General features: G+C 36.5%; 1 protein-coding gene across 1 annotated transcript in view; it reads left to right on the forward strand.

The window, feature by feature from the left end:
* Positions 1 to 14,542, forward strand: part of LOC117394210 (gamma-1-syntrophin-like) — a 110,304-nt gene that overhangs the window by 72,344 nt on the left and 23,418 nt on the right. The window contains exons 10-15 of the mRNA XM_059016740.1: positions 3,287 to 3,389; positions 3,583 to 3,665; positions 5,047 to 5,177; positions 5,600 to 5,729; positions 9,844 to 9,882; positions 11,426 to 11,542. Coding sequence (XP_058872723.1) covers positions 3,287 to 3,389; positions 3,583 to 3,665; positions 5,047 to 5,177; positions 5,600 to 5,729; positions 9,844 to 9,882; positions 11,426 to 11,542 — 603 coding nt within the window. The remainder of the gene's footprint in view (positions 1 to 3,286; positions 3,390 to 3,582; positions 3,666 to 5,046; positions 5,178 to 5,599; positions 5,730 to 9,843; positions 9,883 to 11,425; positions 11,543 to 14,542) is intronic.

A 14,542-nucleotide genomic window follows, 5' to 3' on the forward strand; every position in this document is an offset into this window, starting at 1 on the left:
CGTAAACTTAAGAGCAATGCAAATTATTCAACACGCACAAATAATGAGCTGCAACCATTTAGCGGCTGCACTTGCAGCCCAGAGGTGAGTTAGGAGTGCAGAGAGCAGTAGGCGCTGTATGAGATTCGTGGAGCATGAAAATCAAAGCAAACAAAAAATATATGTCAGAGGAAGGACAGCAAAGTCCTCTTGGCACACAGAAAAGAATATATATATATATATATATATATATATATATATATATATATTTGTTGTTATCGTGGTGCAGTGTTTTGTATGACACATTCGCTTGTCGCATCGCGTCCGATGTGTAGAGGCCTTTAAAAAGTGAAAATACAGTAAAGCATTAGGATATGCACCACCTGGCCACTTTACTGTGTGCATTTCTACCCTGTTAGATTTGGTGAGGTTGAGGCCTTTATTGACCATTTCACCTTACATAACCCCCTCACTGACTAAATATCTTGGCATTGTTAAATAGAGGAAAATATTTAGATTATATATTAATTATTATTAATAGGCAAATATTTCAATCACAAGGTCATCTTACAAGGGAATATGTACACCAAAATATTGTAATGACCCGTGCCCTTGATGATGAAGCAGAAGACGGAGAGCGTTGCCAGGTACAATTAATAATCAATTTATTAATCGAAATAACAGGGCCCCTGTTCGGGCCAAGACCACACCCCAAAAACAATAAAAAGACCCTAACTCCTTCCTTCACCCACTGACCCCCGCTTACACTTTCTCGAGCTCTCACGCTCCCTCAGGCTCTCGCCCCACGTCACTCCCAGGCTTCAGTGTCTCTCAGTCTCTCACAGGCCCAATCTCACTGGCTATCTCTCACTAGAATTCTGATTGCTCGGTTCCTCCAGACATTCAGTGTTCAAACCTTCCACTCCACCCCCCCATCCGCCCCCCCCACCACCACCCGTGCAGATGGTTCTTATACCCACCCACTGCTCCCGCCCACTCCACCAAGACCGACCAATCGGATCCATCCCTCGCTCCTCTCCTCATTCTAAGTGGCGTGGTGGCACCCTAACAATACATGCAACACATACACAGGACAAGGCAGACGAGACAAACAACGGGACAACATACAAGTCCAGCAGACACAGAACGGTGCCCAGGTTGCTACAATATAATCAATTTTTTAGTAATGCAGATGGGAGTGGACTTAAAGGGCATTAATGCCCCTCCCCGAGGCATTCTGCATTCGAAGAAAATACTTTTGTGAAATACTGATGAATGAATTTATATTTAACAATAATTTAGTATAAAGCATTTCTAAAAAGTGTCATTACTAAAACAAAATAAGTTGTTACAGTAATGACTGTTACAGTAATGACAAATTTAAGCAGTCCACATTCTGACCTTGCCTAACTTTGAACATATAAATCATGACATAATTCTAACCCAAGCCCACCTCTAGGCATACGCAAACACGCAAGCTGCATACCCTAAATGCTCTGGAAAAAAAACCCAAAAAACACAGGAAGTGGTGGTGTTCACGCGAAAATCATTCTCAGTGAGAGAGTAAATGTACAGTACACCGTCGCTATAACAAGTCTGTTGGGGTCCAAGCCTTTTGTTCATTATATCAAGGGGGTCGTTACAGCGAACGGACAATCAAAATGAACTGTTGGAGTAAGTTAATGAGATGATATTGTGAATAAAAGTAGAATTACATGTATCTGTTCATTTCATATATGCAGTATTCTGCCTTTATCTAATTCATCTAATTCGCAGTACAAAAAGCAAAAATCCCAAATTGAAGCTGAACTCCCCACTGTACACTGGTCCACAACATAGTAATCTCTCACTGCCTTCTACCACAGCAACGCTCTCCAGCTGCAGTCTCCAGCTGTCTCCAGCAAGAATAGAATGTGAGTGTCGATTAGAATTTGCAGTGTACTAAGGGACAGGGAATGGGGAATGTAAGGAAATAAGAAGACCATAAGAACATAAGAAGGTTTACAAATGAGAGGAGGCCATTTGGCCCATCTTGCTCGTTTGGTTGTTAGTAGCTTATTGATCCCAGAATCTCATCAAGCAGCAGAATCTCATCAAGCAGCTTCTTGAAGGATCCCAGGGTGTCGGCTTCAACAACATTACTAATTCCTAATTGCTTAGAATAGGTTGCAGGTTCTCAGGGATGAGTGGAAATGGGAAGGTTAGGGGAGACCAGCATTAAGTGCCCAACAAAGTATAAAGGGGAAGAGGAGTGGGATGGGGCTGAAGACAGATAGAGTGTATGTTTGACCTGGCAGTTATGATAGGAGTGGGGCAAAATGTGGTGGGCAATATTAACTGTCCACCCAGCAAATATCTCCAATAGTGGGACAGCTGTTCATGCTGCAAGCTGCTGTTGTATAGAGACCTGTCCTGGGGAGATAGTAAGACAACTTGTTTCATCGTGCTTCTGAAAAAACCTCGTCAGTTAACTGAAAAGTGAAGTGAAAATGAGCACAATCAAAAAAGCTACACTTCAGACAGACAGTGGTAGATCCTTCCAGGAGGGCTGGACAGAGACATTTGGAATGATTGACTGTAAAGGGAAAGCGTTGTGTGTTATTTGTAATGAAAGTGTTGTTTATCAAATCTCAAGTGTAAAACACCATTTCAACACCAACCACAAACTCTTATTGTATGACTTGTATTATAACACTTGAATGTATTTGTATTTGCTTGCGATTGTAAGTCGCCCTGGATAAGGGCGTCTGCCAAGAAATAAATAATAATAATAATAATAAAAATATTGCAGATCTTAATGAGAGGGAAATGAAAGAATTCCTTGAAACGGCAGTGATGAAGTATCAAAACCAGATTTTTGTTTTTAAGAACTATCTTTAAAAAAAATAATAATAATTGGTGGCTGCAAGCTTCAAATTATCTCATTGCATTGCAAAGCATGGTCCTGGTTCTTTATTTCATGACTTCCCTAACAATGATAGAATTGTGCATCACAGATAAAAAGTTACCGTTTAGCCACTGTATACCCTTTTAAGACCCTAATTAATCATTGGCACCCTTGGCAATTAGTGACGTATATAAAAAAAAATAATCTGACTTTAGGCACTCCATCTAAAAAAGGTTCGCCATCCCTGTTATATGGTAACAGGCCAGAGGTTTGCTTTCTGTGTTGACTAATAAAAAACATAACGTCATGCATTTCAGTTAGTATATGTGGTATTCAAAACCATAGGTCTTAATACAACAGTTGAAAAATAATTTTAGGCAAGAAATGTTTGTTAACTGTCTTGTTTAATCTATATTACAGGTACAAGTCTTGCGGAATGCAGGAGAGGAAGTAACCCTTACTGTTTCATTTCTGAAAAAAACACCGGCTTTCCTTAAACTGCCTCTCAGTGAAGATTGTGCCTGTACGGTTGGAAAATTATCATCTAGAATGCAATGCCTGTATTTCCCTTTATTTTAATGATGCACTTCTTACACTTATTCTGACATATATTATGAATAACTGCAGTTAACAAAAAACAAAAACAAAAAAAATGATTTTGTTGCATCTTAAACAGTATTCCTAAAAATGCATTGAAACATTTTGGTTTTCTGCAGGCGTTCCCAGTGACCAAAGCAGTGGAACATCTTCACCTCTCTGTGACAGCGGGTTGCATCTTAACTACCACCCCACCAATACAGTATGCATCAATAATATATAATCAATGTCAATAATATGAGTTCAGTAGAAGCCTTAAGTTTTAAAAGAGCATGAATGTGGTGTCTCCAAAGTCCAGGAAGTCAAGGACCAGGGTTACATGTCACTGATAATGCTATGTGTGGCTGGAAGTGACTAGTGGCTGATAAGGCATGAACTAATATGCACAAGAAACCAAACACTGAATATATATCGTATCGACCTGAACAGAGCACAGGGAGTTGCGCAGGACGCATTTTCTGAAGTTATTGACACTTTATTAGCTGCACACACTTCCAAATAACTCATAACTAATGAACCATTACTACCAACTACTAATACTCACGAGTCTCCCCGTAGTTTTCTGAAAATATGTTAGTTTGATCCTTCTAAGGTATATTGTAGGACCAGACCTATAGTAGTAACATACAGTATTCTAGTCAATTATATGCAGAATTGACAAACTATACAAGTCTAAAAATAAAAACTACTATAGTCAACAGGTTTTACAGTGTACTTAAATAGCCAAAACAGGTTAATCAGGGAGATAACAAGTCACAGCTGTTTACGTAGATCCCAGTCAGCAAATATTGTCTCAGTTTTCGAAGGAAAGTCAATTTTAAGACTTTAAAGTTTAAATGTTTTAATGCAGATTTTATTCTAGAAAATAAGTACTACTTTGAAATATTGGTTTAATTTCATTTGCAGTACTTGTAGTCAAATCCAGGAAAAATCTAATCCAGATCCTCTGACATTTATTAAAAGATTAAAATAATGCTATTTTCAGAACTGGGCCACATCAGTAATACATGTATTGTACTATACACCTGGTGCCAGAATAGGCAGATTGAATTTTAATCCCAAGGGAACCCTATTGGTATTCATTATACCAGGCAGCTTCTGTGTACTTATTTTTGGATTTCAAAATTAGTAATATATGACACATTTTATCGCCATGCATGTATTTCTCACTCCTGTTTACTTCACTTATCTAGCAGAATTTGAAATATCTCTAACTAGAAATCTGAAACCTTAGCAAATCACTTTAAAATACATGGTTTGGTGAGTGGCATATCTGTGCTAAAGATTAAATCTAATGATACAAAGCTACTGGTAGTGGCAAAAGATGCAGATGTTACTGTTGAATCTACTATGAAAACTGCTTACTTCAAATGAGAAACAATTCTATTCTATGTTGTTTTATGTATGTTTAACTATATATATATATATATATATATATATATATATATATATATATATATATATATATATATATATATATATATATATATATTTTAAAAAAAACTATATAGATGGAAAAATTGATACCAGCTTATGCCAAATGGAGGATGGGTGAAAGTTGTAAATATTTAATATGTTTTTAGGACACACTATCTTGCTCCTCATGGCCTACGTCACCAGGCTTGAGGTGGGAGAAGAGATGGGTTGATTTGCGGTTAATCCCCCTGCTTCATTCACGCCTGTCACAGTATATACCAGGCTCAGACCTTTGCAGGTAAAGAAAAAATATTGGACTTTTACTTTATGGGATTGTATCAGAGGTATTCTAAACAAGTACATTTTAAGTGAATATATTTAAATCAGTCATATCTAAACAGTGTTAAACAAGTAAATATAACGCACACCCCATGCATGACACACTATTTATTAAACATTTATTTAACAAAAAAGCATATATTGTTAAATGGAAGTACTTACTTTATTGGTATAATATGCACCAGAACTGTTTACAGGCAGCTAAAATGTGATGTACAAGGTTTCAAAACTTCTTTGCATTTAACAAATAAGTTTAGTTATTTGCTTCAGTTGCAAGCCTTAATATCTGACCTTAACGTCGAGCACAATTTTACAATTATTATAAAATGAAACATCTGATTAAACTGATTTCTAATCTGAACTGTTGTGACATGTCTCTAGGCAAAATGCATTTCAGGTAATTGCAGTGGATGGGGTATGCAGTGGGATAATTCAGTGCCTGACTGCAGAAGACTGCTTTGACTGGCTACAAGCAATAGCAACTCATATTTCCAGTCTCACAAAGCACAATGTAAGTATAGTATACTTCAGCTGAGCTAGAGGATAAAGACAAGTTAATCCCATGCAGCAATAATCCTGCAGTACTTAGTTATAATTTTCTGCATTATATTAAAACGTAGACATTTTCAGACAGCTACATTTAGATCTGTTTCTTTTAATATTTAGCACTAACAAAGAAGCCATTCTATTTTATTTAAAATCATTACAAAGTGAAACAAAAATCACTATATAATCATTATGTACAATTTAAACTCCTGATTATACTTTTTAAATATATCCTTAAATCAATATTATGTAACTGAGGGAAGTGAGAGAGAGAGAGAGAGGACGGAAAACCAGTCGGAGCGACTGAAGTTGATAACACTGTAGAGCAGGGGTGCCCAATTCCGGTCCTGGAGGGCCGGTGTCCTCCTGGCTTTTGTTCCAACTGCCCCCTAAATTACTTAATTGGACCAATCAGGCACTTTTTAGAAGCTTAATTGGTCCAATTAAGCAATTTAGTGTACAGTTGGAACAAAAACCAGGAGGGACACCGGCCCTCCAGGACCGGAATTGGGCACCCCTGCTCTAGAGTGTATTGAGCGTACGTTCAAAACACTCTGCTGCGCTTTGAATTCATGTTCAAAACACTCCCTTTCAAGACCACAACACTACAGCTACGTACGCCGAAAACACTCCCGTGTAACACAATCATATCAATAAACAGTTGAATACTAATACGTACATATATCATATTTTCTAATAACTGCTTAAATAACTAAAACAGCTATATATAAGGATATTGCTGCTCTAGAAAGAGTGCAAAGAAGAGCAACCAGAATTATCCCAGGTTTAAAAGGCATGTCGTATGCAGACAGGCTAAAAGAATTGAACCTATTCAGACTTGAACAAAGAAGACTACGCGGCGATCTGATTCAAACGTTCAAAATCCTAAAAGGTATAGACAATGTCAACCCGGGGGACTTCTTTGACTTGAAAAAAGAAAAAAGGACCAGGGGTCATAAATGGAGATTAGATAAAGGGGCATTCAGAACAGAAAATAGGAGGCACTTTTTTACACAGAGAATTGTGAGGGTCTGGAACCAACTCCCCAGTAATGTTGTTGAAGCTGACACCCTGGGATCCTTCAAGAAGCTGCTTGATGAGATTCTGGGATCAATAAGCTACTAACAACCAAACAAGCAAGATGGGCTGAATGGCCTCCTCTCATTTGTAAACTTTCTTACGTTCTTATGTTCTTATAATACATTTAGCCTATTAGTTTTATTTCATCAATGTATTTTGTTGTTAGCAGTCTATGTTTTCATCTAAACATGTGTAAAACGTGTGTGTAATAATACTGCTGATTTAAATTTGTCTAAACAAGACTATATATGAATGTCATTCTGTATTTGACTAAAAGTGTTAGTGCTATTTACTGTTTCGCTAACTAAACAGAATGCAATTCTGCCTCAGGTTTATTGTTGATATTATGTGCAACATCACAATCCAACCACGTGCAGAGAGTTTCAACACAATAGGTAGACCTGTTGGAAAAAGACATACTAACTTTCAAGAAATATTCAGTTAAGTTTCAAACGGGAAATACCCAGATGCACTTAAAGGGTACATTGGAAGAAAGGCAAATTTTCGGAGACAATGCCAACGTTTTTTCATTACAGGTGGCCAACTAATGTACAAACACAAGGTACACAAAAACGACAAAGGTGAGACACAAAATAGACGCATTCTATCAGTATGTACATCAGTATGTTACTATTTGTATATTTTTTTTGTTCATTAAAAAAGTTTTATTAAACAAGATAACATTCAAAACATATTGTACAGCGAAAACATTTGTAATCCCTCGAGAATGATTGTTGTTTTTGGAGTAAAATAACTCAAAAGAAGGTACTCCATTAGCCATAGATTCCAATTTACTATATTGATGTGTGTGTGTATGTGTTTGTGTGTGCGTGCGTGTGTTTCTGGATGCAGTAGTTTTTTTTCTTTAATGTGTATATAGTTAATTTTGGTATTTTTTATTTTTTGTTTGCTTTGTATTTCAACTCTGTATTACAGTAGGTTACAGTTTCTATTAGTACATTGTTATTTTGGTTAATTCAGTTCGTTTTAGGTGAAAAACCTTTGGGAAAAATACAAAGGTAATACCATAACTGTAAAAAGCAATGTAAATACTTTGAACTTAATGTACTGTAGAGTGTTTTAAGCTTGCGAGTGTTTTGAAAATACGTACTATGTTGTTTTGAGCATAGAAGCAGAGTGTTATGAACGTGACCTGAGCGTTTTTAAAGTGAGTGTTTTGAACGTACACTAAAATACTCCCCAGAGTGTTTTGAGCATACTACACCGGTGTGTTGCCTGTGCACGCACTGTTGCAGGCACGGGTGAGAGGCAGAGTGGGACAGTAAGCACAGAGGAAGAACTAGTGACGAAGAAAATGATGAAAAAATATTTAAACGGTGCTCAAAAACGTGATGTGTCAAAGACAACGCCTGTGTCGATCTCCTGTCTTTTACAATGGTTCCACAAATGGGGGCCCACAAATCTGTTTGGCGGCAGGCCCACAAAAGATTAATCTGGCCCTGGTGGTCATACCATACAATGTAATTATATTATGATAAGCATGCTTTACTAGAGCAGAACAGCATACAAAACAACATTGTTATCAGACAGCAACACTGCACCTTTAAGTCGCTGGCCAAATTCCCCTTCTGGAAAGCTCAACAGATAAAAAAAAAAAGTACATATGCAATGCTGAGTCAAAAGCTTTAAGTGGCCTCTGGGGTGACTAAGCTCATTTTTAAAAGGTCTTCTGATCTCCTTGCAGTAAAGAATTTTACAGGATGAACCAGAGGGCTTATTAACACTACCAAATGTGTGCTTTTACCCCCATGGAAAATGAAGTCTGCTAGTGATACTAGTATTTAGTTGCTGTGCAGCTTGTACTCATTTTCACAATAGCAAAACAAAAACTTCAAATTTTACCCCATTTTTAGTACATTGAATTACTGTAAATGACTTGGCCAATGTGCTGGACACATGGCTAGAGACAGTCACACGCCAATGTTGAAAATAAAGAACCATTGTTTTCCAAATCTCTGTGCTTAAGTCATTTTATTATAAACAGACACTAATAATGTCTTCAATGTATGTGCCTGGATAAATTAGGCTAATTTCCTTGTCAAATAGATTAACACTGCTATATCTTGATCCGTAGCCCATGCAAACATTACCATGTGAACGTTATAAAATCCTACATCATTTAATATACATGTAGACTGGTGTTGTATTGTATATCTTTAACCACATGGATTTCTACAGTATAGATAGATACTTAATACTGTATACTTAAAATAATAAACACTTCCAGTGCAGTATGAAATTAATATTGAAGCAACGCTGGTGTCCGTGAATAAAGGTTGGGACCACATTTATTATGTCAAAATTGCTATTAGCTTTTATGTATCTGGAACTCCCTAATACATAAAACACACAGCAAAACCAACCAGGTACTGTTCAACCCATCCAATGAGTTCACCTTATCTCATGTCTCCATCCCATTGCATTTAGTTAAACCCAAATGTCAAAAGTAACCCTTTCAGCATCCTGTATGACCATAACATACCTGTAGTATGTCCATGCATTCCCAACCTACTGTCCTAGAGCTGCCCCAAACACAGCTAAGGAGGGCATTACTTCATGTTACTGGTAATTGATGTGGTCCCTCACAGCTTCATCACCCTTGTCCCCCGGGGGGTGTCACTGTACACTTTGCTTATGCTAAGAGATGTGACTGTTTAAGTAAAAATATACCTGAGCTGTGTTGAAATATAGAGTTCTATTACCTTTTTCTGACATTTGTCATTACAAAAGCAGATTTACATGATGAAATATGATGAAACAGACAGATTTTTTTAATAATATTTTTGATTAATAGGGAGTTGGTAACCTATAAAAAAATGTGGAAAGTTAAAGAAACATCTGTTGACCTACTGCATGGTGTTACTTTTGAATCAATTTAGCTTAAGTTGCAAAAGACAACTAACTGTTTAGACATTGTGACAATCTGTTTAACTCTTCTACTCTGTTGGCAAAACATTACATTTAACTCTTTATTCTAGATAAAGAAGATCAACAGAAACTTTCCAGTAAACCAACAGGTAAGCTATGCCATTGCATGGATAAGTCTTTTATTCTGAGTCAATCACGATTCAGTTTTAAATTAATTATAAGGTTTGCAACAGTGTATAAAATATAAATGTTGCACCTAGGACAAAAGAAGGAGATTTTATTTAATGTTGGAAGATTAATTAGTTCATGGTAAATAATGAAATATTCCAAAGAAAAAGCATCTTAAATGGTGTGCAAATACAGTACATGCAGTACATGATTTACCACAGTTAACCATTGTCAAACCTTGCTTAATATATGGCACCACTGCCAAACAATGTACAATACCATTTTCAATGTAAGATCATGGTCATGTCTATACCCTGAGCAACCATTAAATAATACTGGCCAACAATAGTACCATAATACAAAAAGTGACCTTCAAAGCTAAATGAACACTCTGTATAAATCAAGCTTGGAAACTCCTTTTGAAATGGACTGTTGTTCTTTGTTTTGCCCTGCAGTATCTCTGATTTACACGATCTGACAGCTGAAATGGCAAAGCTGTGACATGTATTGTGATACGCTTTGTTTATTTTATATATGGTGTGTATTAGTAGTTCTCCTTGGGCTGCCCTTTCTCAGTGTAACTTTGTGTTCGCATTTTCTTATCAAATAGAATTGATTTTCTTTTTTTATAATATGCCGTTACGATGATTATTTATCACAGTGCTTCATCATCATATTGGAATATTGATAATCTGCTTGTGTCTATTGAGGGCAATACATTTAGACCAGTACATGAAACAGGGAAATTCAGCATCTGATTAATATATTGCTGTGGCTTATTTAAACCTATCGGGGAGAAAAATCTATTAGAACTTTAAATCAAAGTGATTGTTTTAAAGCTTTGTTTTTTTTAAAGGTATTGTTTATTCATCAGATTATAAAGTGCTGTACAAAATGAATGTCTTAAAAAAATACTCAATCACAAACCCACAGTTAATTACTAAAATAGAGCAGAAGGAGTGAACATTCTTTGGGGAAGAAGAAGAAGAAGAAATAGAAATGCTTCTTGGCTAACAGGGAGCATTGATTTAGTTAATCTTACTGTAAGCATTTGTAGAGTTAACACAGTGCTGTTTTTTCTGATCAAAGCGGCATGCTTTCCAATATAGCTTAGGTAAGCAGTTGTTAATTATTGGACCAAGGTCAGTGTTCGGGAAAATTAGCCATGATTGGAAATGTAGATTAGCTTGTTACATATGACAGGCTTGACAAAAAACAGGTCAACGCTTCTCTGTAGTATGGAAAATTAGAAGCAGGTAGACTATATACATGATTGGCATTACAAGACAAATGAAGCATTCAGGATCGCTGCTGGTAAAGTACAGTTCATCAAGACACATTAAATTGTTCATTTTCTTATGTTCTTATTTAACCTGTAAACATCCACAATTGCATATGCATTTAAAAACTTAACTACCATTAGAATCCAGAATGTACATGGAAGTACCAGTATGTTTCAAGTCTATTATAAAAATGAAAATGTCTATAATGCTTTTATTTAAGAACAGTTGCTGTTTTTTCTAGATAATCTACATGGGCTGGGTAGATGAGCGTGAACAAGACTCTCTCCAGGATAGAATGTACACACCAAAGTTCCTTGCCTTGAGGGGTTCCTCTCTATTCAAATTTACAGCACCTCCAGTAAGTTATTGCTTTAAACTCTAGACATCTTCTTAACTAATGCTAGTTTATTGTAGGTTGCAGTGCAGGGGTGTCATTTGCAATGGGGCAGGGGGGGCAGTTGCCCCTCCTCCAGACCTTGGTTTGCCCCCCCCCCCCCGAACAATCTATATACTCTATTATGTTTTCTTCACAAACAAATAAAAGAAGTTTTTCAAACATTATACTTTTCTTATCTAACTTTCTTATGAAGTCGGCGATGGTTGCTATGTGATGTAATTGCTCATTCTCAGAGTCTTAAGGCGTCGGCAGCATTCACTCATTTTTGATTGGTAGTTCATCGTTGTCCAGTGATTATATCGACAACACAGAATTACATTGCATTCTATTATTTCTTTAATAGTAGAATATTATTGACTTAATGATGACTCAGAAGAAATTAAAACAACAGCGAGACAGCAAGGAGGGATTGACTTGTGGAAGAAACTATTAATATCACTTATGCCCAGGTAACATTATTTATACATGGATGCGCAAAAGAAAGGGTACCATAGACTTGAAAATGAGATTTAAGCTTGTGTATGGCTGTGCTGTGCATTTTCGGTTTTCAATTTGACCCTATTTCGATTTTAGAGTTTTGTAATTTCTTTCAATTCCTTTTTTAATTCTTAAAAAAAAAGTTCATTCACACAGCCCATCCTTTGCTTCATCGGGGTGAATACAGCATTCTTTAAATTATCAATCGTATTGTACAGTATTGCAGTTCTCCAAAATATAATTTAAACAACAAAAAAACATGGCGATGTCACACGAAAAATGGTCCTCTCCGGAAAATGGTAATCCCAGGCTAATTTTCATAGTTTATCATGTAAGGTGTGGAACTTTTCTCATGGGGGGACCATTTTTCATAGGATAATCTATTATTATTATTATTATTATTATTATTTATTTCTTAGCAGACGCCCTTATCCAGGGCGACTTACAATTGCAAGCAAATACATTTCAAGTGTTACAATACAAGTAATACAATAAGAGCAAGAAATACAATAATTTTTGTTCAAGTGTGACAAACCACAATTCAATTCAATCTATGAAAATTAGTCCAGGGGAACCATTTTACGTTGCACTAGTGGCACCGGAATGCAAAGCTGCTCTATAACTCATCATTGTCTTTTTCACACTGGATCGGCAGAAAATGATATTTAGGTTTTAAAATGATACATTGCTTAAAATATACATGTATTTGGAAAGAAATGATTGGGCAATGTTATACATAAAAATCAATAGATTTTAAACACATTTTCACCGTATGCAAATGTTGCTATTAGTTCGCTAAATAAAAAAGTTATTTTCACGCATGAAAAGGGTCAAAACATACCTGCGTACAGCTACTGGCTATGAGAGATTGAGCGATCTTTTGGTCATTGCGAGCCAACCCGACAAAGCTAAAACATTCGATTTACAGGCTGGTGTTGACAAATTTGCCAAGATGAAAACGAAACGCTACACCATTTTGTTTTTGATTATTCGTGATTATCTGTACCGCTATTTGTTTAATGTAGCAGTACTTACAGTATGTAACTGTGAAATGTTTGCTTAAAGGATATCAGAAGCTGGCAACAGAACAATTAGGTTAGTGTTAAAGCATTTACCCACTTTTAAAACACAAACGTTTCAGTGAAAACGACGACCATAACGTTACACACTTTATTACCATAAAATAAGACTTAGTGGAATGACATTTTTGAGTTTGTTATAAACCAGTGCTGTGCTTTCAAAATACTCGCATCACACATTTTGTATAATAATACTAAGAACGATGGTGACAAAGCACGCTAGCTTGTTATAAAGGGGCCCAAATACAGAATGTGTTTTTCTCATTCGTGCTATTTGGGACAGAGAATGATCAATGGGGGAGTTTCCATGCCTGGTTATTTACACGTGAAGTGGTGATGCGCATGCACATTTGGGAGAACAGCTTGAGAAGATCAGGTTTGTGATCCACGCCCATTTTCACATGGAAATCCACATTTCACGTGACAACGCCTACTGCTCCCAATCCAGGCAGCCTTGCATGCATACGTGGAAGGTGTCTGGCACAGATTTCTATAATCCTACATCTCCGCTGGTTTTCAGCCATGGTGATCTGCAATAATAGCTGGGTTGGACAGTTTCATTATGTTAATTATGTTCTTTTTTCTTTAATTAATGTTGTGTGATAAATTAGTTGAAATATTATTCACTACTAACAATATGTCACTGCTCCAATGGACATTTGAAAAACAATTTGGGCAAGAGCAGTAAAACACATTATTAAACAACCAGGCATGAGGCATTTACAAATTACAGATTTATTACATGAGGTTAACACTGTGCTATAAAGTTTCACTCAAGATGTCACTTGACAACCATGGATTTCTAGGTGAGATTCTCTCGTGTACCTGTTCTCTGTGCATGAAAACCACATTTTCCTGAGCGGTCTGCGAAAACAGCACGAGAACACTACGCATGGCTAATTTGCATATCAACCTCCTCCTTTCCCCTTCATTTGCATGAAGTCAGGTGAAAAGAGGGTCTTCTCGAGTAAAATAAACTGAGCCAATGGAAATGTATAGGGTCATTTTTCATTTGGCTCAAGCACAATGTCTCAAGAAAAATTAGAACACTCATGGAAAATCCCCCAGTGTTGACACAACTTTATTTCTGTATTTTTTCCCTCAATATTATCACTGTGTTGTTCCTTGTAGCCTGAGGCATTCTGAGACTTTTAATGTCTGGAAAACTAGATCCATTGTTCTGTGGAAAATCACAAACCAGTTTCAAAGTTAAAAAAAAAAGATCCATTTAGATTTAGTGCTTAATTCAATGTGCATGGACCAGGAGTAAATGTTCTTTTCAAATTACATAAAGAGCCTTGAAATCATGTGCAGCATGGCACACTCTATTGTAGGACACTGTTGGCATATTGTGTTATATACTAAATTATCCAGCATGCATTCATCCTTCCTCTAATAGCAGCCA

The sequence above is a fragment of the Acipenser ruthenus genome, chromosome 3 (genome assembly GCF_902713425.1).
Source record: "Acipenser ruthenus chromosome 3, fAciRut3.2 maternal haplotype, whole genome shotgun sequence".
Lineage (NCBI taxonomy): Eukaryota > Metazoa > Chordata > Actinopteri > Acipenseriformes > Acipenseridae > Acipenser > Acipenser ruthenus.